Source organism: Mesoplodon mirus (assembly GCF_964341445.2).
Source record: "Mesoplodon mirus genome assembly, chromosome: 15".
In the NCBI taxonomy this organism is placed as follows: Eukaryota; Metazoa; Chordata; class Mammalia; order Artiodactyla; family Ziphiidae; genus Mesoplodon; species Mesoplodon mirus.
In genome coordinates this window covers 23,221,570-23,247,335 of record NC_138991.1, presented here as the reverse complement: position 1 = coordinate 23,247,335, position 25,766 = coordinate 23,221,570, and the positions used below count along the sequence as shown (strand labels likewise).

Here is a 25,766-nt window from a genome sequence, read left to right as displayed (position 1 = left end):
AGCCAACATTTATCGAGCACTTACTACATGCCAGGCACCTGCTTTAAGGGCTTAACTCATACAATCTTCACAAAACCCTTTGAGGTAGGAACTCTTCTTCCTCCCATTTTACAGATTGAGGGAACTGAGGCTTAGCAAAGAAAAGACAGTTGCTCAAGGTCACACAGCTCGGTTGTTGGGGAGCCAGGATTCAAATCTAGGCAGTGTGAGTCAGAGCCACATTCCTGATGGCAATGCGAGCCGCCCACAGTTTCTTCTCAGAGGTCATACTCAGTTTTGTTCAATTTGAAAAATATTCCCTGAGTACCTCCTGCAGGTCGTATACGGCCTCTGGGGAAGCATCCTCTCCTCAAGGGTCTCCCAGTCTAGCCTAGAGAGACACGGACATGACACAGGGGAGGTAAAGGAGGTGCTATGGCCTATCTCAGCGTGGATTCCTATTCTGGTGATCAGGGGAGGCTTCAAGGAGATTGGGGCCTTTGTGCTGGGCACCAAAGGCCAAGTGGAATTTTGATAACTATGGGGGTAAGGGCACCCACTCCCCTGGATCAGAGGGGAGGGAAATAAGGGTGTCTTTATTAAGAATGGGCAGTCTGGTGTGCATGCAGCAGATGGTGCAGGGAGCTGGGGGTGCTGGGAGGTGACTCAGAAAGTCAGCTTGTGTTTGGGTCTTTGTCAAAGCTCTGGAATCTGCCGGACCTGAGCTCTAGTCCCAGCTCCACTGTGTACTAGCCACGTGCCCTCGAGCTATCACTTAGCTGATCTGAGCCTCGGCTTCCTCATCTGTCAAATGTGGACAAACACACCTATCTGATTGAGACCACGTTAGGGTTGTTATATAAAGGACCTAGAGCAGTGCTGGCACACCACAGGGGCTCAGCTAACATCAGTTTCCTCCCCCTTTAGTCTCTCTCAAATGTCAGACAAAGGTGTTTCCACTTGACAAGGAGCCTGGAGGCTGCCGGAACCTTTGCCGGTATTTGGTCTGCACGGGGCACGCGTTTGGGGCATGACAGAACCATGTCTGGGGAGGTCCCTTTGGCAACTGTAAGGACCATAAGTAACGGGTGGGCTTGGCCTTGCAGGAAAAACATCTGCACTGTGGACCTCAAGGGCTGGCGAGGAAGGAAGGTGGAAACCGCACTGAGATGTCCCCTGGAGTGGTTGGGGGAGGAGCAGGTTGGGGTGGGGGGCATGCATTTGGTTTGCAGCCTCATAAATTTAAGATGAAGGACTGGTCTCCCTTCAGTCATTCCAAAGGTTGTGCAGCGTCTTTGTGCATCTGGTTGTTTTTTTTTTTTTTTTCTTTTTGCACAATTTCCTTTGGATGAATCCCCATCAGACTTCTCCCATAATAGTAGCAAATTGGGACTAAGTGCCCGACAACAGGAAGATGATTGAGAACGTTTGGGAACATCCAGTGGGTAAAATAATATGCAGCCGCGAACAGCCACAGAAATATTTATGGAGTTGTGCACTTGTGAAGCTCCTTTGCATCCTTTCTTCATTTCATTTCATGTCCCTGTGACAGAGGCGGGACGGGGGTTAGAGCTTTCCCGTGCATGAAGAGATTCAGGCTAGGCTCTCATCTCTTTGAGGGCAGCGTTCATGTTTTCTTCATTGTTCTGTCTTCCGCGTGTGGCTAAGTGATGTGCAAATGCTTGTCTGGTGAAAGAATTGATTGAGTGGACAAATCAGAGGGGAAGTGACTTGTCCAAGGTCAGGCAAGTAGGAAGACCCAGGACCTGGGTCTCCTCATCCCTACTTGCTGCATTCTTCTCACTCACCACTCAGTACCTGGGAGGGGAGTAAGATGGAGAGGTTCGCAGCGAGGACTGTGGACAGACCAGGGTTTAAGTCTAGTTTCTGTCCTTACTGACTGTGAGATCTTGGCAAATCAGTTCATCTTCTTAAGCCTCAGTTTCCCCATCTGTAATATGGATTGTCCAAGTACCTGCTTTTAAGCTTGTCGTGAAGACTAAGTGATTTTAGGCATGTAAAATTCTTAGCAAGGGAATTCTAGCACATTCTAGCACACAGTGACGCACCCACGAATGTTAGCTGTGTGATAATGATGATATAATAATGTGGAAATATTTCTGATACAATTAAAGTTTTTTGTTTTTTGTTTGTTTGTTTTGACCACGCCGTGTAGCATGCGGGATCTTAGTTCCCCGACCAGAGATCAAACCCGTGCCCCCTGCAGTGGAAGCTCAGAGTCTTAACCACTGGACCGCCAGGGAAGTCCCTCCTATATAACGAATGTTAAATAGAAAGAAACCCATAAAACTGTGAGCACTCAGATTAAAGTGGTATAAAATTAGGTCTGACCATAGATACAGATTGGAAGAGAACAGGCAGAAATGGCATTACAGCAGGTACTGTGGGAAGTAAATGACTAACCCAAACAAACCTTTTTTAAAAAATATTATATTTACTTTTTCTTTCTTTTTTAAACCAGAATTTAAGGCCACATTTCCACTTTTATGAATTTATTTATTTATTTATTTTTGGCTGCGTTGGGTCTTTGTTGCTGCACGTGGGCTTTCTCTAGTTGTGTTCTCTAGTTGCGGCAAGCAGGGGCTACTCTTCGTTGCGGTGCGCGGGCTTCTCATTGCGATGGGTTCTCTTGTTGCGAGCACGGTCTCTAGGCGCACGGGCTTCAGTAGTTGTGGCTCGTGGGCTCTAGAGTGCAGGCTTAGTAGTTGTGGCGCACGGGCTTAGTTGCTCCACGGCATGTGGGATCTTCCCGGACCAGGGCTCGAACCCATGTCCCCTGCATTGGCAGGCGGATTCTCAACCACTGTGCCACCAGGGAAGCCCCCTTTTTCTTTCATTTTAATTACAGAAGATTTATGTGAAGAATCCTAATAATTCAGAAGCATATTCTCTCCGTGGCTCCCCAACCAAAATCCTTTTCTCCAGAAGTAGCCAATGATAACAGTGTGATACGGGTCCTTCCGGAACTTTTTTCTATGCCTACATAAACATACAAACCAGAATGGGACCATAACTTACATTATTGTTTTACAATGTACATTTTTTCATTCTATATGCTGACATCTTTCCCTGTCAGTGTATATGAAATCCATCTCAAAAATGTTCACAATAGATATGTAATACTTTTGTAATTCATTTTTCTTTAAAAAAAAATTTATTTATTTATTTATTTATTTTTGGCTGTATTGGGTTTTCGTTGCTGCATGCAGGCTCTCCCCAGTTGCGGCGAGCGGGGGCCACTCTTCTTTGCAGTGTGCGGGCTTCTCATTGCGGCGGCTTCTCTTGTTGCGGAGCTCGGGCTCTAGGCCTGAGGGCTTCAGTATTTGTGGCACGTGGGCTCAGTAGTTGTGGCTCATGGGCTCAGTTGTTGTGGCTTGCGGGCTCTAGAGCGCAGGCTCAGTAGTTGTGGTGTACAGGCTTAGTTGCTCCGCGTCATGTGAGATCCTCCCGGACCAGGGCTTGAATCCCTATCCCCTGCATTGGCAGGCGGATTCCTAACCATTGTGCCACCAAGGAAGCCTCTGTAATTCATTTTTCAATGGATAAATCCTAGTTCATTTGGCCATCAACAGGGGGTTGATGGACATGTAAAGTTGTTTCCAATTTTACTCTATTCTAAATAACGCTGACAATGAACTTTCCTAGTGTTTAAACAAAATCAAGTGAGAGAGATTCAGAAACTGCGAGATCACGAAGCGTTGCCAAGGAAGGTCTGCTGCTTCTCCTGTCTTCTTTCCCCTCCTCGCCTCCCTTCTCAGCGGAGCCTGGAACCCGAGGGGGCAAGGACGCTGCTCCGAAGCCCATGTTTGTAACTTCAGCTCCGTGCTCCCTCTCACCAACTGCCAACTGGTGAGGTCCAAGCGAATGATGATAATAAACGGATCCTTTAGATTGTAAAGCACCCTGCACGTGGGAGGGGTTGATACTGCTGTTATTATTTCTACATCCAGAGCAACGGTAGCTTTGGTTACGTGGTTGACAGCAAGTCGGAGGTGGTGGGATGTAGCAGGATCGAGGGGGAAGGGCATAGGGCTGTGAGTCAGCAGACCTGGGTCCATGTCCTGGCTCTACTCACGCTGAGTAGCTGTGTGACCTTGGCCAGCTGAGCCTGCCTGGGGAATAAACCTACCTATCTTGGGTGACCCTTGTGGAGCTCACAGGAGACGAAGCCTGGAAGCTCATTGTCCGGCTCTCAGAGGATGTCTCACCAGAGGGAGGTCTCTGTCTGCCTTTGCAGTCGTCAGTGTGGTCCAAGCGGGAAGCATTTCTCCTTTCTGATGCTGTTACTCTGCAGTTTTGGGCATGTCACGTGGTCCCCGGCCTACAACTGCACATCAGTCTGTGGCTCCGCGGTGGCACGTGAAACCTTTGGGCAAGAAGCCAGTGCTGACGGGTGGCAGCCTCTTCACATTGCTTGGTTTTATTTAATGCGGTGCCCATGGGTACCACAGGCCTCTGACAAATTGCCGTCTCCCCACTGCCGTGTGCGGACCTGAGCATCAGTGGGAATGACTGCAGGCCCAGCTCCTGTTTCCACCCCTCTGACTCCATTAGGGGACCGGCTGGGAGGGCGGCACAGTCCCCCTCCTCCCTCCTCACAGGCGGTCATTTCATTCACGTCCACCTGGAGATTGTCACTCAAGGAAGTGAATGTTCCGTGCTGGGGAGAGCCCGATGGCAAGTAACATCATCCCCAGAGGGGAAGAATAGTAGACTCTACTCAGCCATAAAAAGAAACGAAATTGAGCTATTTGTAATTGAGGTGGAGGGACCTAGAGTCTGTCATACAGAGTGAAGTAAGTCAGAAAGAGAAAGACAAATACCGTATGCTAACACATATATATGGAATTTAAGAAGAGAAAAAATATCATGAAGAACCTAGGGGTAAGATGGGAATAAAGACACAGACCTACTAGAGAATGGACTTGAGGATATGGAGAGGGGGAAGGGTAAACTGTGACAAAGTGAGAGAGTGGCATGGACATATATACACTACCAAACGTAAAATAGACAGCTAGTGGGAAGCAGCTGCATAGCATAGGGAGATCAGCTCGGTGCTTTGTGACCACCTAGAGGGGTGGGATAGGGAGGGTGAGCGGGAGGGAGACACAAGAGGGAAGAGATATGGGAACATATGTATATGTATAACTGATTCACTGTGTTATAAAGCAGAAACTAACACACCATTGTAAAGCAATTATACTCCAATAAAGATGTAAAAAAAAAAAAAGAATAGTAGGCTCTCTCTCTCTCTCACACGGCGTTTTTTCTTTTAATTCTTTTCTTTTTCTTTTCTGACTCCTAAGTAATACATGCTCATAGTAGGAAAATTGTGTAACACAGAGAACCCCCTTTAAAAAGCCCCAGAAATTCCTGCTCTAAGGGAATGGTATTGTTAACATTTGAGCCTTTAGACTCAGAACTCAAGATGAGAATTTCTAATATTTCTTAAGCACTAACTGTGGGTTTTGACATGTAAGTGCTTTACGGGCATGGTCCGATTCTGTTTTCATAGTAAACCTGTGAAGTGGGTAAGATTATCATCGTGATTTTACAGTTGAAGACACTGAGTCACAGGGAAGTTAAGGGAGTGTTCAAGGTCTCCAGTCTCCTATTTTATCCTTAACCACTAGACTAGACTGCCTCTTCCCAATTTCTCCTCCCCTCCCTCTCTAATTTGTATATCTATTTAGGGTCAGGTGATGTATCAATCAGCTTCTGGCAGAAAACAGAATTCCACTCAGACGCTTCAACTTGGAGAAGTTAATAAAGCTGCGAGCAGGGTTAAGGGAACCCACAAGGGGTACCTGCAAACTCACAGTGACAGAAGCTATTACCTCCCTTTGGCCTGAATGAACAGAGGGAGGGAATAGTGTTACCAGAATTCAGCGATGGCTGGGCCTGTTCAAGGAGCTGTCACAGAGGGGGGGTTCAGCCACCACCAGAACCACAGGAAGGGCAGTTGGGAAGATATACCCCTGTCCCTCTCTGCTTCCACCCTCTGACCTCCTGCCAGTGCCTCCCATTGGCCAAAGGCAACCAGAGGTTAGCAGGCAAGGAAGTTGAAAGGATAGTCCAAGGACTCATCCTCCCGCTTCTTTGAGCAGGGCATGGTTCTGGGGGTGCAGATGAGGACCAACAGCCCAGGAGATGGTTGTAGGGGGATGGGGAAGATGTACTCCCTGGTTTCCCCCAAAGGAAGAAGGATTATCCTGGTAACTCTGATCATTGAAAACATCATTCAGAACAGAAGAATCTCACTTTCTGCCTAGCATTCTCTTTGTTTTGGTGTTTTCCATACCCTGTCCATTTCTTTCTCTCTCCACTCCTTCCTACTGTTAGTTCCTACCTGGTTCAGCATTCCCACAACACCTGGGTAGAAGTCGTCAGTGTCTCGGATTTAGAACAGAACCTTCCTGGCTAGGGAGTGATTGTTCATGACCATGGGCACTCGTGGCTGTGTGTGCCCTCATGCTGTTCCATTGCTATGTGTATGTATGCAAAGGCACGCTTCCGGTACACATGTCGTAAGCATCTGTGATATACTCTCCCTTGGCTTTGGTGTGACTGTAACTTTTGTGTTTCAAAGTCCTTTTGTTCTCTGAAACATCCTTTCTCTACACAGCCCTGCTCTGAAATGGGAGGACAGGAGCTCTCATCCTTATTTGACAAATGGGGAAACTGATGCTCAGAAAGGGGAAGTGACTCACCCAAGGCCCATCAGATAGGAAGTGGCAGAACTGAAACAAGAAACAGTGGTCCTGATTTTGAATTCAGCTCTTCCAAGTGTATTTGCCTTTCAATCTTGGGAAGTTTTTCCTTAGCCAGCTTCACCCCTGGGAGAAATTATTCAGCACGAACCCCCCTAGGGCTACTGAAATGTCATGTAGTGGGATGGACTTTGGAGCCAGAGAGACTTGGCACACCTTATGACCTTGGGCAAATCGGTAGAACTCTTTGGGCCTCTGTGTCCTCATCAGTAAAATCAGGAGGATAATGATCAGGAATTTGGATAGGAAAGTCAGCTGCGTAAGGTCTGATAAGTTGTCAGGACAGGCTGGCTGGCTGGTAGCCAGAAAGGCTCCTGAGGTAAATGCAGCCCAGATCTCTAGACTTGTCTCATTGGTGTTCCATCCACCCATCACCCATGTGTTTTTCCATTTATCCATCTACCCATCCATCTGACCCCAGACTCCCTGGGTTTGAATTCTGACACTGGTATTTACTGGCTGTGTGATCTTGGGCAAGTTACTTCACTTCTCAGTGCTTTAGTTTCTTCTTTTGTAAAATGGAGATATTAAGAGTACCTATTATAGGTTATTATGAAGATTAAATGACTTAATTGATGTAACATGCTTAGATCAGTGCCTGGTAAATAGCAAACTCTATAAATGTTAGCTTTATTGTTGTTATTTATTAAGAACTGTGCTAAACCCTGGGGAAAATGGCAAATGAGACAGATAAGTTTTTTTTCTTTTTTTGGGCCACGCTGCACAGCTTGTGGGATCTTAGTTCCCTGACCAGAGATCAAAGTCAGGCCTCCTGCGGTGGAAGCGCAGAGTCCTAACCACTGGACCGCCAGAGAATTCCTGAGACAGATAAATTTTTGTCTTTGTGGAGTTTATATCCTAGAGGAGGAATAGAAACAAATAAGTCAGTCAGTCAATCAGTGTAAGTTCCGTTTGTGAACTTATGAAAAAACCAAACCCGGCATGCTTGCTTCATGGGAACAGAGTTTCTGTTTGAGGGGCGATGAAAAATTTTGGAAGTAGATGGTAGTGGTTGTTGTACAACATTGTGAATGTAATTAATGCCCCTGAATTGTTACACTTAAAAATGGTTAAAATGGCAAAAACAAAATAAAGCAAAACCGAAAAACCAGCTATAACCAAAAAATCGAAGGAGGGACCCACTTTAGACAGAGTGGTCAAGGAGCACATAGATTGAGATCTGAAAGGTGAGAGATGTCAAGAGACGGGGGACAAGCCCACTGTCCCTGCAGAGGGACCATTAAGGGCAACCCTCAAGACCGGGGCAAGCCTGGCATGGCTGAGGTGCAGACGGAAAGCCAATGTGACACCGTCATCACAGTGATGGTGGCAATAGGGGAGGGGATGTAGTGGGAGCTGAAGCAGGGGCTGTGTGCAGGGACCCGGAGCTTTGATAAAGAATTTCTGTTTTATTTTGATGGGAGGTCATTGGAGGTTTTAAAGAGGGCATCCAGTGGAGTTTTGAAGAAATCCTTGTGGCTGCTCTGTGGAGGATAAACCCTAAGAGGGCCCGAGTGGCTACAGGGAGACCATGGAAGAGATAGGGCAGCCATTCAGGCAGGAGTTGAGAGAGGGTTGGACCTGGACGGAAGTGGGGATGGAGAAAAAGAACAAATCCAACTTACTGGGCTCCGAGATGCTGAGTCATGCTAACCCTGGTGGGACAGCTTGATGTATGAACCGGTCGATTCATTTTTAATGAGAGGTACAACTGCAGGCCCAGTGGATATTGCCTCTTCTGGGCAAGGACACCCTCTCCCTGCAGGCCACCAAGATGGAAAGCCACAGCGTCTGAAGGCTGCTTAGCGACCCCGGAAGGCAAACCCGGGGAACCAGCCAGTGGTTGCCATGTTGAAGAGCATCAGAGGCTGACAGCCTGCTGAGCTGGCCCCAGAGGGGGCCAGGCAAGCACGCTGGGCCTCACTGGGCCCCTCTCTTCCAGACAGGGCTGGCTCAGGCACTGTCAGAATTTACCTCTCTGGCTGACCTTTCCCTTTTCTAATCCTGTGCATTTGGCTTTTCATATGTTAGTGTCATCAGTTAGGCTTTGCCGGTCTCTGTCTCCCTCTATCCATCTGTTCTGGGTGGGCACTTCTTTTTTTTTGTTTTTTTTCTGGCCGCACCATGCGGCATGTGGGATCTTAGTTCCCCGACCAGGGATTCAACCTGTGCCCCCTGCAGTGGAAGCGTGGAGTCTTACCACTGGACCACCAAGGAAGTCCCTGGGTGGCCACTTCTAAACTCCTGCTTTGCAGACCACTCCCCACTCTGGCTTCCCGTTACTGCTTGTAATTCTGGACCCTCTCAGGGTTGTTTTATTGGGTGCCCTCTTTATGTTATTTTCCTGAATCTCCATCACCCCACTGAGAGGGAGGGAGGACTATCTCTGTTTTTTTAAAATTTTATTTATTTATTTATTTACTTTATTATTTTTTTTTTTGCGGTTCGCGGGCCTCTCACCGCTGCGGCCTTTCCCGTTGCGGAGCACAGGCTCCGGACGCGCAGGCCCAGCGGCCATGGCTCACGGGCCCAGCCGCTCCGCGGCACGTGGGATCCTCCCGGACCGGGGCACGAACCCGTGTCCCCTGCATCGGCAGGCGGACTCTCAACCACTGCGCCACCAGGGAAGCCCCTATCTCTGTTTTATAGGTGAGGTGACCTAGGCTCAGAGGAGTGAAGTCACTTGCCCAAGGTCCCAGAGTGAGCTAGTGGTGGAGCCGGGCTCCGTGTCTAGGTCTGACTGACCTGGGTCTGCCCCCTGCCTTGCTGCCCTGCATGGAGGGGTCCATGAGATGACTGTGTATGGAGTCCCTGATGCTGGGCCTGGCCCGCAGTGGCTCAGCAATGGGAGTCTTGCCCTTTCTAGCAGAGTAACACTTTTGACTCTTGCAAAGCTGCCAGCCCCCATCCCCCCACCGCACTCCTTCCCTTCTCCCTGACTCCAGCCTGTTCCTCCTTCCAGGCTGGGTGGAGCTCACCTTTATAGGCTTCTTGTTCCAAGAAGTCAGGATGTCAAGGCTCCTCCCTGTCCTCCGCACAGCCTTACTTATTCCCACATCTAGGCGTTTGCCCACATAGTGACTCAGCCCAAATGCCCTCCCTGCCATCTCCTGTCTAGATTCTCCCTTTTTTCAAAACCTAACTCCCTCACCCTGCACTCCCTACCCTATAAGTCTTCTTTGGGAACTCCAGGCCATACTCCTGATCATCAGGTCCCAGAATCTCCTAGAGGCTGAAATGGACACTGGCAAATTCAAGTCACATCCTGGGTGAGTATCATCCTCCCGTGTTGCAACGAGCTCCACAGGAACCAGCACGTGTCCCTCTGGGTCCCCTACAGCGCTTGGCCGGCTTGGCCACCCAGCGGGCTCCATCAGTCTGTGCTGACCTGGGCCTGGGCAGGACTGTGCCCACGTGACTGACTGTGGTAGAAGCCAAGGCCAGGTTCTTGGCTCACTTTCTGTGCCCCAGTGAGAGAACCATGCCATTATCCCTGGACTTGTGAGATACAGAAGGATCTCATCATAGGTTTCAAAAATAATAATGTGATTTTTCTTTTTAATTCATAACTTTTTTTAGAGTTTAAACAGATTTTATTTATCTCTTTCTCATCCTGTCATACCAGGCCATGTGCATTGGAAAAATTTATTTTTTAACTTCTAGTTTTTTTAAATCATTCAGGAAATCTCCTAGTAGAAAAAATGAGAACTACAGTTAAGCAGAAAGAAGAAAAAAATAATTTGTGTACCTACCTTCTAGAAACAACCATAGTTAATATTAATACTTTGCTGAAATGTCTGTAACTGTATTTGTGCATTAATCAAAATAGGGTCAATCTGTACAAACTGCTGTGTATCATGCTTTTTCACTCTGGTGAAAATTTTCCATGATTCCATGATTTAAAAAATATATATATATATTTATTTATTTGGCTGCATCGGGTCTTAGCTGCAGCACACGGGATCTTTCATTGCAGCACGTGGGCTTCTCTCTAGTTGTGGCGCACGGGCTCCGGAGCTCATGGGCTCAGCAGTTGGGGCACATGGGCTCTCCAGTTGTGGCGTGTGGGCTCTGCAGGGCGCAGGCTTAGTTGCCCCACGGCATGTGGGATCTTAGTTCCCCAACCAGGTATTGAACCCACGTCCCCTTCATTGGAAGGTGGATTCTTAACCACTGGACCACCAGGGAAGTCTCTTCCATGATATATATATGTGTGTGTGTGTGTGTGTGTGTGTGTATGTATATATATATATATATATATATATATACACATACACACACACACACATATATATATATATTTTATTTATTTATTTATTTTTGGCTGCGTTGGGCCTTTGTTGCTGTGCGTGGGCTTCCTCTAGTTGCAGCGAGAGGGGCTACTCTTCGTTGTGGTGTGTGGGCTTCTCATTGTGGTGGCTTCTCTTGTTGTGGAGCATGGGCTCTAGGCGCTCGGGCTTCAGTAGTTGCGGTACACGGGCTCAGTAGTTGTGGCGTGCAGGCTCTAGAGCGCGGGCTCAGTAGTTGTGGCACACGGGCTTAGTTGCTCCGCGGCATGTGGGATCTTCCTGGACCAGGGCTCAAACCCGTGTCCCCTGCATTGACAGGTGGATTCTTAACCACTGTGCCACCAGGGAAGTCCCACTCAAGCCTCTTTTGCTCTCTGGGTCTCACCTGTAAAAGAAGAGGAGAAGACTGATTATCTCAGAAGGCTTCCAGCTCCTTTCCTCTGAGGTTCTCCCAGCACCAGGCAGTCATGCCAGCAGCCTCTGCTGGAGACCTGGGTGGTGAAAGACTGGGATATTTATTTAAGATTACTCTTCTGGCTATTTCCAAGATGAGGCAGGCCCAGGGAAGGTTCAGAGAGTACGGGCTGAAATCAGACTGAGGCAGAGGTGAGAGTAGATGCGCTGGGCTCCCTGGACCCATGAGGGGCATGTGGATTCTGCTTCTCCCAGCACAAAACATACAGATTAGTCTATGGGTTCTGGTTGTTTTTTTTTTTTTTTTTTTTTTTTTTTTGAAGCAAACTTAAGCAGGCATTTATTTTAAGGGTTCTTCCCTGTAGGCCTTATCTAGCATTATGGCTGATATCCTCCAGTGAGGGCTTAGAAGAAATCCAGAGCCAGGCAGATTTGTCTCAGTTTGACACCATGAGGCTGTGAGCCCCCCTGGAGCAGCTCTTCTTGCTTTGAGCTCTGGCACAGAGTCAGCACTTAGTGTCATATAAGCAACAGAGAGCCTTTATTTAACTATGGCTGTAAATTATACCCTTAAAGCCCGGGGTAATGACGTGAGTGGAAAGCATTTTTGGGTGGGGATGAGGCAACGTGGACCAAGGCCTTCCCTTCCTCCTCATCTTCTTAACAGCGGCATCCGTAACAACAGACCCTCTCATTTGTGCTATGAACTCCAGCTTACAAAGTGTTCCACTCATTATCCACGAGGTGGGAATTGAGGATGCTCGTGACCTCTCTGGGGCCCTAGAGATGTTGGGTGGCTGAGTGGGGTGCTCAGGGCCCCTGACTTTCTGTCCAGTGCCCCTTGCTTTGGGTGGGGCTGGTGGCCCCTGGAAGGCAGGGGGAGAAACTGAAGAATAAAAAGGAAACGTGGGGCTGGGGCTTGGAGCATGTGCACAGCCCAGGGTGAATCCTGTGTCTGTCTGTCTAACTGCCCATCCAAGGCCCCATGGTGGGTGGGGTGAGGGAGGGACCTGCCAAGTCTCATCTGGATCTTTCTCATTTAGTATGATGGATTCAGAGGAAGGCTTTAGACTCAGGGGTGAGGGTTCCTGCTCATTTCTCTGTTACCCGGTTTTAGCTCCAAACTTTTTTTTTTTTGAGAGGTTTGTTTTCACCAATGGGGGTCAGAAATGGGTGCTTTTGCCTTCCTAAAAACAAACAAACAAACAAACAACATGGGTTAAAAAAATAGATGTATTTTTAAAATTATACAAGTAATGCCAAAGTGTATGAAGTAAAAATTGAAGCTCCCTCTCTTATCCCACCCTGTGGAACTCTCTCTTTTTCCTTTATCTACTTCTGAATTATTAACCTCTCTTAACAGTTTGGTAAGTATCCTTTCAGATCTTTTACTACATGTGTACAAACGCAAAGATGTATTGTTGAGGTTATTGGTATTTTTTTTAATATAAAAATGGGACCATGCCATCCTTTCTTTCTCTCTCTTTGTTTCTTTCTCTCTCTCCTTTTCTCTCTTTGCAATTTGCTTATGCCAAAGAGCAGCTGGGCAACAGGTCCTTGATTCTCTGAAATCTCCTCACTTCCTGCTCTGAGGGGGAAATGATAAGAATAGTCGGTTGCAGAGATAATTTCTAAGTCCCTCGCTTTTTGGATGAGTCCTAGTGAGACCAACCGACTGCCCATTTGTGGCAGATGTGGAGCCCGAGCCCAGTTCGCCTGACTTTGACATCATCAGGGCTATGCGTTTTTTAAGAGTACCTTCCTGCGTTATCCCTTTAAGTACATCCTGACAACATCCCTGTGAAGTCAGGGGGCAGGAATTATTGAGGCTTGGGGCATGAAGAGCCTTGTCCGATGTCAGGGCTGGAAAGGCCGGGAGCACAGGGCTCTTTGGGTTGAGTTCCATTTATCCCACATTGATTGAGGGGCTACCGTGTGCCAGGTGCTGTAGTGGGAGAGACAGCCTGGCCAAGGGCCTGCCTGGAGGTGGTCACTGACTGTCCCTGGTGCTCTTGGCAGAGTGGGGCCCCCTGGAGAGACTCTCCTCGCCCTTAGGAAGGGCCCTGATTCCAGACCTGGGCCAAGAGCTTGGAGTCCCTGCGGAGCTATATGGGCACAAGGGTGGATGGGGGTCTGTGACCTCGGCTGTTGCCACCGACCCCTCACTTCTCATGACTCTGTCCCCATCCTCACTTCCTCTGTCTCTCCCTCCCTCCCTCCTCCTTCTCTCTGTGGCTCTTTGTCCATTTGTCTCCATCTGTCTCTCTCCGTGTGTGGTTCCTGTCCCCCTCGCACCGTTCTGTCGCACCATTGCTGCCCCTCTCCCCCATCACATGCTCTCTCCTTTGTGCCAATGCAGGCGTGCTGGTCACCATGACAACAGAGACAGGCCCAGATTCTGAGGTGAAGAAGGCCCAGGAGGAGGCCCCACAGCAGCCTGAGGCAGCTGCTGCAGCTACTACCCCTGTGACCCCCGCAGGCCACGGCCATCCAGAGGCCAACTCCAATGAGAAGCATCCGCCCCATCAGGACGCTCGGCCTGCAGAACAGGTGTGTGCCTGAGAGCAGGGGATCCCTCTTCCTGCCCAGCCAGTCCTCCAGAAGGGAGGCAAAAAGGAAACTGAGATGTATTATTGACCCATTACATGCCAAGCACTGTGCAGGGGGCACAGTGTTCATTTCTGTTATTAATTCTCTGAGACCTAAGAAGGTAACTATTGATTTCCCCATTTTACACTTGGGGGAACAGAGCCTCAGCAGGATGAAGTGAGTTACCCAAAGTCACATTGCTATAAAGTGACAGGAGTGCAAGTTAGATCTAGATCTGATTTTGAAAATTGGTGTTCTTTCAACCTTATTTTCCTATCCCCCAAGGCTGTCCATTCTAGCAGGGCAAGCCCAGGGTGACTGCAGAGCCAAATTCATCACCCTAAAAAGAGACAGGGGACTTGGGGGTTCATCTACACATTGAATTCACACCTCCCCTAATTCACAACTGGACCAGAGAGGGCAGGGACTTGGCCAAGGTCATTGAGGGTGTCAGTGACAGAGTTAGGACTAGTGGGCAGGGCTCTGACCTTTCCCTCCACTAGATCAGTCCCAGCCTCATGCTAGACCCAGTGACAGACCAAGGAGGAGGAGACCATGTCCTGATCACTCGTGCACTGTTCTAGGCGGATAGGACAGCTCTGGCCTCTGGGTTTGGTTTTTGTGGGATGCTCCCGCCTGCAGGGGAGCAGTGGACCCCTCGTATGAGCCCACCCATTGTACGCAGAAGCTCTGGCTGTCTTCCTGCACACACCCACCATAGACCGTGGTCACCTGGGGGGTCTTAGAGGGCAGTGGCTCTCATTTTGGGGTCTGTCTGAGTCCCAGCTGCATCCTTATTGCATCTCATTTGGATGCAAGGCTATGGTTTCTAGCCCGCTGACTAAACCCTTCCCTTGGTTGGACCTGCAGAGCCTAGACATGGAGGAGAAGGACTTCGGGGAGGCCGATGGCCTGTCAGAGAGGACCACGCCCAGCAAGGCCCAGAAATCGCCCCAGAAGATCGCCAAGAAATACAAGAGTGCCGTCTGCCGAGTCACTCTGCTCGATGCCTCTGAGTATGAGTGTGAGGTGGAGGTAGGGAGCACCACAGGCCCCGCCCTCGGTCGACCGTCCTCAGAGCCAGGACAGGCCTCTGTGCGCATTCAGCCTGGGCCAAGCCAGAGGGCATCCACTCTTCATGGAGGCCTGGACCGACTGCCGCATCCTGGGGAGATGACCCGGCCAGCCCTCCTTTGCACAGATGGTGGCACCAAGGCCCGCAGAGGGCTCTTCTGATTGCAGATAGTGTTAGCGAGGCACAGGGCTGGTGCCAGGAAAAGGCTTCTCAGGGTGGCTGTACCTCGGCAAGGAGTCACCGTTTCGGGGCTGATCTGTAGCCTGGTAGGACCTGGGCTCTTTCATCTCACCCAGGAGACGCTGAGGTTTCAACCAGAATCATTTTCACGTATATAACAGGTGTGGAGAAGGGTTCTCCCTGTGAAGCACCCTATCCAGGGCACCAGGACAAACTGGTCACTCGAGACTTCCATGGTGAGGTGTCCCCCAGGCACAGGGAGGTGGCCCATTGGAAGGACCCTCCCCCCCAGGCTGTGGAGACACCCTGTGGCATGGCTCTGGCCCACAGTGGGTGGTTGGGCAGACACCTCCTCTCTGGGGTCAGCCCTCCTGATCCCACATGTAGCATCTCCCTTTCCTGTACAGGCTGGAACTCCCACCCGAATTCTGAGCTCTCACTCGCCCCCTTCGAGGTTCTGCCCCAGTCCAGGCACCATTCCTGGCCCATCCACATGTATGGAAGAGTCCAGAGGGTGGCCTTACTGCTGAGAGTTACAGGACCCACCTCCCTTTCTCCCCCGATCCCTGGTCTTAAGGGACCGACTTCTGAGGCCTGGGAGGTTGGCTCTGTCGTCTTTGCCGGGTTGGGTTTTTTTTTTTTTTTTAATGTTTATTTCTTCCATAGAAAGATTGCAGGGTGGACACCTGTAGGACACCTTGCCTACTCCTGGGCAAAACAAAGGGATATCTTCTCCCTCTTTCCTCCTGCCCATGGTGGCCCCAATGTGCTGTTTCAGCTGCCCTAGAAGAGTGTAAGGGTTTGGCCGAGGCCACTCTCTCTGAAGGTCTCCCCTAGGCCCAGGAATCCCTTGGTTTCCCAGCTGCTCCCCACGGTCAGGTCTGGTGCCATTCCCCGGTGACCTAGCCAGACCTTGCAGGGACCTCACCCGCTCCCTGGAGTCCGCTGCCTCTTTGGGTAGTGACTGCTTCACACGTCCCCTGCCCCGTGATCCCTTTATTGATGTTCATCCTCACCCCTGTGGGTTTGGGGTACCCAGCTAGGTTCTGAGCTTTGTCTTTCTGAATCCTCAGTACCAGATGGTGTCCAGAGAGGCACCACGCCTTGCTGATGGGAGTTGGGGGGAGAAGGTGGCTCGAACAGTGCTGCTTGCAACTGAGGCTGATTTAGACTCTGTGAGCCCCTGTGGAACCTCACTTGCTGCCTGGGTAGAGGTGATGCTCCCCTAGTGTAAGGGGAGGGGCCAGGGGAGGAGAGTCATGCTGTGACCCTGAGTTCCAGGCCCTCCCCTCCTCCCTTGCCCATGTCCCTCACATGTCAGGTGGCTTGTCTCTTCCTCTCACACTCAAAACTCAGACTTTTGGTTTTCTGCTCCTTGGGTCCAACTTAGCCTGTTTCTCCTAATCACTGTACAGGAAGGAAAAATCAGTCACTGCCCCACCCCACTCTGGCTTTCCCCCAAGCAGGTCTGAGTTCTAGGAGGACCCCAGGAGGGCTTGGAAGAAGGCAGTCGATGGGCTAGGCATTAGTTTCCCCCCAGGATTCCTTAGGACTTGGAGAGCAGAGCCCGGTGGGTGGCAGGAGTGCTGAGATCCTCCCCAGATGCTGGAAACCTCCTGTGGGTTTTCACGTTGTCCTGGTGGAGCCTGGGGCATCTCCCTGCCCCACCCTGAGGTGTGTTCCGGCCTCACGGCAGCTCTACCCTTCTCTTCAGAAACACGGCCGGGGCCAGGTGCTGTTTGACCTGGTCTGTGAGCACCTCAACCTCCTGGAGAAGGACTACTTTGGCCTGACCTTCTGTGATGCCGACAGCCAGAAGGTACCTGGGCTGGGGAGTGGGGCTGGCTGGAAGGCCTGCCCTGGGTGGTGGGGGGTGATGTCTCTTCCCTTAGGCGCCCATTGACCTGGCCACATCCCATGGCTTCCATCAGTCCTCAGATCTTCATTAGGTACCTTCTGTCTGCACGCCTCCAGGGTTCAGCCTGCCCTGTCCATCCTCAGTTCTCTGTCTCCCCTGTGCCCCTGTCCTTCCTTGGGGGCCTGCAAGTCAGCCCCAGATGGGTATCTGGAGAGCCGTGGCATGGCTTCCTGTGGGAGCTGAGGCACTCACCCCCAGCCCCTCTTCCCCACCCTTGGGAAGCTCCTGCCTGAGTTTCCTTCTTCCCACCAATCCCACTGCAGCTGCATTACCCGTTCACCGTGCTGCCTCCAAGCAATGCCACGCCCAGGGCCCCGGGTCCCAAACCCTGAGTGAAGCCAGGCCTCATTCCCTCACCTCCCAGTCCCAGGGGAAAGGACCCAGACAGCTCAGCCAGGGAAGGGTGTTCCCAGCTAAGGGGCTGTTGGCAGGCCATTTCGGGACGTTTCTCTCTCCTAGCCCTACCCAAGTGCCTTCCTCCATCTCCCTCTAAAGAGCTCTATCTTCTCCTACAGAACTGGCTGGACCCCTCCAAGGAAATCAAGAAGCAGATCCGGAGTGAGTGACTTGCTGTGGTTGGAACTGGTAGTGGAAGGGTGGAGGGGGCGCTCCAGGCCTCGAGGGCCCTAGTTGTGCTGCTCCTTCCTCCTTTGGGAAGTGCGTTCGGACCCATGAGTTCGTTTGCTGTGTGGCAGGTCTTGGGAAAGGCAGGGTATTGTTTTAGACATGAGGAGCCTGAGGCCTGGACAAGAGGAGTCACCCAGCAGGTTAGCAGAGGGATCACAGCTGCCTTCCGGATGGCAGCCCTGGAAAGGACCTGCAGAGTCATCTAGGACAAGGGGACAAACTGATGGCCTCAAAACAGCCACCCTTCTGTCCAGGGCCAGTGCAGGCTTCGGTGATCAGTGACCTTTGACTCAGCTCAGAATCCTTGTCCCCACAGTACTCTAGGCTACTGCCAACTGAGAGGAGTGAATGTGTCCTGTGTTTAATGATGGGTGACTGAGGCCCAGAAAGAGGCAGTTATTTACCCAAGATCACAGAGTGGAGTATGGGCCACGCCAGGTCTTGAGCCCTGGCCTCCCGGCACCATCCTGCACTCTTTTCAAGGCCTGGGTTGAAGACAGATGAGCAGGCCAAAAACCTGTCTTTTCTGGCCCAGAGGAAAAAAAGGCATGTTGCGAGGGGCGGGGCAGCCTTCAAACGCCAGAAGGGGGAGGTAGGTGGCCTCAGCCAGGGGGCATGCAGTGAGTGGGGACTTGGAGCCTAGAGGCAGCGATGCCTCCACTGGGGGCTCCTCCCCTTGGCTGTGCTTGGGCTTCCTGGTCCCCTGGCTGGAAAGCTATAGCCAAGCCTGTTGCCGTGACAGCAGGCAGCTGGGCCTAGGGATGCCAGCTGACTATGCAGGAGGGGGCTTGAGGGATGCTTCCTGTCGCCTCCTGTCAGTTGGAGATAAAGAGGCAGGCTCACGGACAGAGCCCCCTTCTCTGGGGCCAACAGGGTCCTAGGCCTGGCCTTTCTGCTGTCCCCAGGAACCCCAGCCCAGCTGGGAGGCCTGGCTCTCGTGCCTGAAAGAATCAGAACACACACAGTGGCTGAGAGTGTTTGAGAAGGACCAGGACCTTAGAAAAGAGAAGCTGCTGACAGAATCTTTGGGTCTCGGCTCCCTCCCCAGGGCAAGAAGTGATCCCCTCGGGTTATGAAGGAGGAGGGCTTCCTCCTTTATTTAGTAAAGCCACAGTCTCTGTTCCTACCCCTGCAGTTTCCACCCATTCACCCCAGTTCTGGCTTCTGGGGCCCCCACAGAGCAATTTTTTACCCATTTTCTTGATTTGTGACAACTCCAACCTTCTGAAGGTGGCACCTGAGTCCTTATGTCCTGGCCTTCAGAGTTGGGTATGTTTCCTCCCAAATCTCAGGGCCCGTCACCTAGGGCACTGGGGGCAATTCCTCCACCTCTCTGGATTCCCACATCTCCCTAGCAAGTGGATTAGTGATTACTGCCTCGTTAGGTGGGGATGAAGGTTCAGTGATGTGAGTGTGGACAACAGCCAGCATATAGTAGGTGCTTCACATAGTAGGAGGCAATCTGGTGTGATGGTTAAAAGGACAGACGCGGGAAGTAGACTGCCTGGATTTGAATCCTGACTCCATCACTGCTTCTTGTGTTATTTAATTGCTCTGTGCCTCATCATCTGTAAAGTGGGGGTAACCCTTATCTTTAGGGTTGTTGTGAGGATTAAATGAGTTATTAGGTGTTCAACACCTAAAAGGTGCCTGCCCACAGTAACACCCAGGTTGTATTAGCCATTATTATTATTATTAATTATTACCATCATTCTCTCGCTCTCTTTTTTTCTTGGCTGTGCGGCTTGTGGGATCTCAGCTCCCCGGACAGGGATTGAACCCGGGCCATGGCAGTGAAAGCCCGGAATCCTAACAACTAGGCCACCAGGGAACTCCCCTATTATTATTCTTGAGACAGGGATTGTTTCCCCTTGAGGCTGCTGTTTCTAAGGAGTCAGCTGCAGTCAGGAGCCTAGGTTGTGGAGTCATATGATCAGAGGCTTAGACCTGTTTTCTATCGCTAACTAGCTGGGTGATCCTGGGAGAATGACTTAACCTCTCAAAACCTTCATCTATTAAAAGGAAAGTCTACCTCAGGATCACTATAAAGATTAAATTCCAAAAACAGGTGTAAAGTTCTTAGTAAGCCAAGCGACCAGCACTTAGTAAGTGTTGGAGGCATGACAGCTGTAGGGTGAAGATGGTGATGCCCACAGGGACAAGGATGGTAGTGATGGCATGGCCTCCCGCCCTTCATGTCCACAGCCCTGCCCTGGATGGGCCCCTCTTTCTCACTTTGTCAGAGGTCCCTTTAGAGCATGGAGCCCCAAATGTCCCAGGGGTGGTCTGACCATTGTTCTGGATTATGGCCTTTCATCAAGGCCTCCTCCCTCCCGCCTCTTCTTAAGTGGTCATCCCTCTTCTTGGTTTGCAGAGCTTGCTTCAGCTGAAACCTCAGCGTTTATTTTTCTCTACCTTGTAAATGTGTACCATTGATTTTTCATATCTAAACGTGGAGGTTAACATTTATCCCTGTGAAACGTTCTTTGTTACTTTTAGCCCATCATATTTGCTTTTGGGTCTTGTTTATAATCCAATTCTGCCATCTGAGATGGAGTCAACATTATATAGGGCAGAGTTTTGCAACATGTTTTCTGAGAAACTTTAATCTGAAAGGATGTCCTGTGACAAATAGATGCAACAGGTCAAATGGATTTTGGGAACTCTTGAATGCATGTCCCCCTTTAAGAGGTGCAATGCACAGTAGCAGAGTGAGGACTCTGAGAAGTCCAAAGTTAGGAAACCTGTTTAATGTGGTATTTTCTAGATTAATTATCTTCCCATTAATGTCCTGGGGCACAGACTTTGGTGTAGAGGGAAGAGCATGGGCTCTGGATCCAGGTGGCCTGGGGCTGAACCTCAGCATTGCCACTTCCTAGCTTGTGACCTTGGACTGGCCACTTTACTGCCTGGGCCTCACCGTCCTCATTTACAAAATGGGGATAATCATAGGACTTACGTACAGGGATATTGTGAGGTTTAATGAAGCAATGTTTGTAAAGTAATTAACAGCATGCCTGGCATGCACCATTGTTTTCTTTCTTTCTACCTTCCTTCCCACTGCTAGTTCACAAGTCTGTTAATCTGGGCCTCAGTCTCCTCATCTGTCAAGTGGGAATAATGTGCCAGGTTCTCTTATTGGATTGTCCTAAGATGATTGTTATGGGAAGACTGAAAAATTGCCCATGGCATGGTGCATCTGGGACATCCACGGGGGAGATGGGGCCTCTCTGATCTCTCCCCTATCTTCTCCTCTCAGGTAGCCCCTGGAATTTTGCCTTCACAGTCAAGTTCTACCCCCCTGACCCTGCCCAGCTGACAGAAGACATCACAAGGTGAGGGCTGGGGAGGGGTGGTGGTGGAGGGGGATGGACACAGAGCCCTGGGAGACACAAGGTGGTATATGGGTACATGATGGCAGGTGCAAACCCAGATGCCTACTGAGGCCAGGCAGACAGCATCAACAAGGGAAGCCAACTCAGTGCAAGAGAAAGTGATGCAAACAGAGTGGTTGGCAACTGACCCTTGACTTCAGAAGGGGCGGTGTCACAGGGAACAGTGGGGCTCAGTGTGAATTCAAGAGGACAGATGCCGCTTAAAACAGTTGCTGTTCTGCTCGGGCAGTCACTGCCATGTGGGGATCAGGCCTGATAGTTGGAGTGAAGCTAGAGATTTGAGAGTAAAAACCACACTTTTTAAATATTGGTAACTAATTTAAACTCTTAAAAAGCATGGTGTGGGGCTTCCCTGGTGGCGCAGTGACTGAGAGTCCGCCTGCTGATGCAGGGGACGCGGGTTCGTGCCCCGGTCTGGGGAGATCCCACATGCCGTGGAGCAGCTAGGCCCGTGAGCTATGGCCGCTGAGCCTGCGCGTCCGGAGCCCGTGCTCTGCAACGGGAGAGGCCACGACGGTGAGAGGCCCGCGTACCGCAAAAAAAAAAAAAAAAAAGCATGGTGTGGGCCATCTCTGGGTAGGATAAACCATACATGTCTGAAGGTGAAGGCTGATGTGCTGGCTGGACCGCCAGGTTTTAACTTTGGGGATAGGAGGGATAAGAACACAGATGCCTTTGCAAGTGGGAGTTCAGTCCTGTGTGCTACTCTGTGCACATGGCAGGCGTGTGGGAGTCAAATGAGGCATGTGACCACCCCAGGGAGGCAAGCCCAGGCTGCTGGGGTGAACGTGGATTGTAGGTGCAGGCCTTGTGCCTCAGTGCCAGTAGATAACAAGGCTTAAAGATTAGAAGGGGGTGCAAAGCATCTCTCAGGATGAGCGCTTCCTTGGGGCTCATCCTGCCTCTGAAATCCAAAACAGGGAGGGGCCTTTCTCTTTATCTAAACCCCTTCCAAAGAGATAGTCTTACTTTACAATATCCTGGGGCTGCGTCATCCGTGTGCTGGGCCCTAAACACCCACCAACCATAGGAAGTGGCTTGGAGTTATTCCTACAGCAGGAGAGGGAGCTACTAAGACATCCTCTGGTCTCCCATTGGGTCCCTCCTTAATCTCTACCATTTGCCAGGCAATGGGCCAAGGTCAAGATACTGACTCTGGCCTTGGGAGATAAAACAGATACCCCGGAATAGATCAGACCTGAGGCCTTGGCCTCATTAGCCCTGCTCTAATCCCTGAGGTCAGCTTGGGGCCAAGGTGGCAGCCGCAGGGTCTAAACTTCATTCCCGAAAGGGCTGAGAGCTTTAGACCAGTACAGCCCCCACCCCCTGGTCTCGCCCACTGGTGCCTCTCCTCTTTGTGCTGGTCCCTGGACATTGGGCCTCTAGGGACACCAGGAAGGAAGTTAGCCCTGCCCGGTGTGGCTGGCCTCAGAGGATGGGGTGGTAGTAACAGCTGATTTAGTAAAAAATATTTAGAACCCAAATTAACTGGTCAGAATGACAAAGTGACTGAAATGAAAGACTGATCAGTGTGTTTGGTAATGATTTCTGAATTTGGAGACTTTTGAATGATATGCTTATAAGCCCACACTCGATGCCTGTAATGTTTGAGCTGCTGCTGATTCTGAGCCTCTGCCGTGGCTCTGAGCACACACTGAGGCCGCAAGTATTGTACTTTCGGCCAGAGCTTCAGTTCTGACTGCAAAATAATATTGTGGAGCAGTAAAAACTATACTAAGTAAAAGCCACTTAAAAGGAAAAGAAACATGTAATTGGAAAAAAATGGTGAAACATAGCAAAGTGGGCAAGGAGGTATTGTAGGCTGAGCATGAACTGGAATATTAAAAAAAAAATACACAGTAACTTAAAAAGCAATAAAAAGTGCTTTGAAATGGTTCTAAAAATTGTAAAATCATCCAAGTGTGCATGAAAGTTATAAAAAAAATCATGGCCTAGTGATTGGAAATGTTTCTTGTAAACCAATTTGGACAATTCATTTAGAGCTGGAGCCAAATAAAAAAGTTTTGAGAAAACACTGGCAAACAGGTTTGTCCAGACAGTGGAATATGGTGCAGAAGTTAAAATGAATAAAGTCAGGTCACGTGTGCTGACATGGGAAGGGCTCTAAGGCACATAGTTGGGAGTGAAAAAGCAAGCTGCGTGGTCAGATATAGCATTTGATAGCATTTACATGGTAAAAAACACCCATGAACCAAAACCACATGCATTTTAAAAAATTTGTTTTATTGAAGTATAGTTGATTTACAATGTTGTGTTAATTTCTGCTGTACAGAAAATGATTCAGTTATATATACATATATTCATATTCTTTTTCATATTCTTTTCCATTATGGTTTATTATAGGATATTGAGTATCGTTCCCTGTGCTATACAGTAGGACCTTGTTGTTTATCCATTCTATATATAATAGTTTGCATCTGCTGATCCCAAACTCCCATTCCATCCCTCCCCCACCCCGTCTCCCCTTTGGCAACCACAAGTCTGTTTTCTATGTCTGTGAGTCTGTTTCTGTTTCATAGATAAGTTCATTTGTGTCATATTTTAGATTCCACATGTAAGTGATATCATGTGGTATTTGTCTTTCTGTTTCTGACTTCCTTCACTTAGTATGATAATCTCTAGTTGCATCCATGTTGCTGTAAATGGCAATATTTCATTCTTTTTATGGCTGAGCAATATTCCATTGTATATATGTACCACATCTTCTTTATCCACTCATCTGTCGATGGACATTTAGATTGCTTCCATGTCTTGGCTAATGTAAATAGTGCTGCTGTGAACATAGGGGTGCGTGTATCTTTTCTAATTACAGTTTTTTTCTGGATATATGCCCAGGAGCAGGATTGCTGGATCATACGGCAACTGTATTTTTAGTTTTTTGAGGAACTTCCGTACTGTTTTCCATAGTGGCTGCACCAATTTACATTCCCACCAACAGTGTAGGAGGGTTTCCTTTTTTCCACACCCTCTCCAGCATTTGTTTTTTGCAGACTTTTTAATGATGGCCATTCTGACCGGTGTGAGGTGGTACCTCATTGTAGTATTGATTTGCATTTCTCTAATATTTACCAATGATGAGCATCTTTTCATGTGCCTATTTGCCATCTATATGTCATTTTGGAGAAATGTCTATTTAGGTCTTCTGCCTATTTTTTGATTGGGTTGTTTTGTTTTTTTGTTATTGAGTTGTATGAGCTGTTTGTGTAGTTTGGAAATTAAGCCCTTGTTGGTTACATCATTTGCAAATATTTTCTCCCAGTCTGTGGGTTGTCTTTTTGTTTTGTTTATGGTTTCCTTTGCTGTGCAAAAGCTTGTAAGTTTGTTTAGGTTCCATTTGTTTACTTTTGATTTTATTTCTATGGCCTTGGCAGACTGACCTAAGAAAATGTTGGTATGATTTATGTCAGAATGTTTTGCCTATGTTCACTTCTAGGAATTTTATGGTGTCCTGTCTTATATTTAAGTCTTTAAGCCATTTTGAGTTTATTTTTGTGTATGGTGTGAGGATGTGTTCTAACTTCATTGGTTTACATGCAGCTGTCCAACTTTCCCAACACCACTTGCTGAAGAGACTGTCTTTTCCCCATTGCATGTTCTTGCCTCCTTTGTCGAAGATTAATTGACCATAGGTGTGTGGGTGTATTTCTGGGCTGTCTATTCTGTTCCATTGATCCATATGTCTGTTTTTGTGCCAGTATCATGCTGTTTTGATCACTGTAGCTTTGTAGTATTGTCTGAAATCTGGGAGGGTTATGCCTCCTGCTTTGTTCTTTTTTTAAAAAAAAATATTTATTTATTTTTGGCTGCATTGAGTCTTCATTGTGCCATGTGGGCTTCTCATTGCAGTGTCTTCTCGTTGCAGAGCACGGGTGGGCTTCAGTAGTTGTGGCTCATGGGCTGTAGAGTGTAGGCTCAGTAGTTGTGGCGCATGGGCTTAGTTGCTCCGCAGCAGGTGGGGTCTCCCCAGACCAGGGCTCCAACCAGTGTCCCCTGCACTGACAGGTGGATTCTTAACCACTGCGCCACCAGGGAAGTCCCTCCTGCTTTGTTCTTTTTCCTCAGGATTACTTTGGCAATTCTGGGTCTTTTATGGTTCCATATAAATTTTAGGATTATTTATTCTTGTTCTGTGAAAAATGTCATGGGTAATTTGATAGGGATTGCATTAAATCTGTAGATTGTTATGGGTAGTATGGCCATTTTAACAATGTTAATTCTTCCAATCCAAGAGCACGGGATATCTTTCCATTTCTTTGAATCATCTTCAATTTCCTTTATTAATGTTTTACAGTTCTCAGCGTATAAGTCTTTTACCTCCTTGGTCAGGTTTATTCCTAAGTATTTTATTTTATTTTTGATGTTATTTTAAAAGGGATTTTTTCAGCAATAATGGAGCTCCTGTATGTAGAGGATTGGTAACTTGTTCCATTGTGGCAAGAAAGAAGTTTTTTTTTCTTGCTGTATAATGTTTCAGTTTTAATAATTTTG

The 25,766-nt window shown here is 48.9% G+C and overlaps 1 protein-coding gene across 22 annotated transcripts in view; it reads left to right on the top strand.

Annotated features, from left to right (window-relative positions):
* Positions 1-25,766, top strand: part of EPB41L1 (erythrocyte membrane protein band 4.1 like 1) — a 142,641-nt gene that overhangs the window by 72,295 nt on the left and 44,580 nt on the right. For all 22 annotated transcript variants that reach the window (XM_082644339.1, XM_082644340.1, XM_082644338.1 and 19 more), the window contains 5 exons: positions 13,833-14,023; positions 14,933-15,097; positions 17,032-17,136; positions 17,751-17,793; positions 21,122-21,197. In XM_082644339.1, the coding sequence (XP_082500465.1) occupies positions 13,847-14,023; positions 14,933-15,097; positions 17,032-17,136; positions 17,751-17,793; positions 21,122-21,197 (566 nt within the window). In that variant the 5' untranslated portion in view covers positions 13,833-13,846. The remainder of the gene's footprint in view (positions 1-13,832; positions 14,024-14,932; positions 15,098-17,031; positions 17,137-17,750; positions 17,794-21,121; positions 21,198-25,766) is intronic.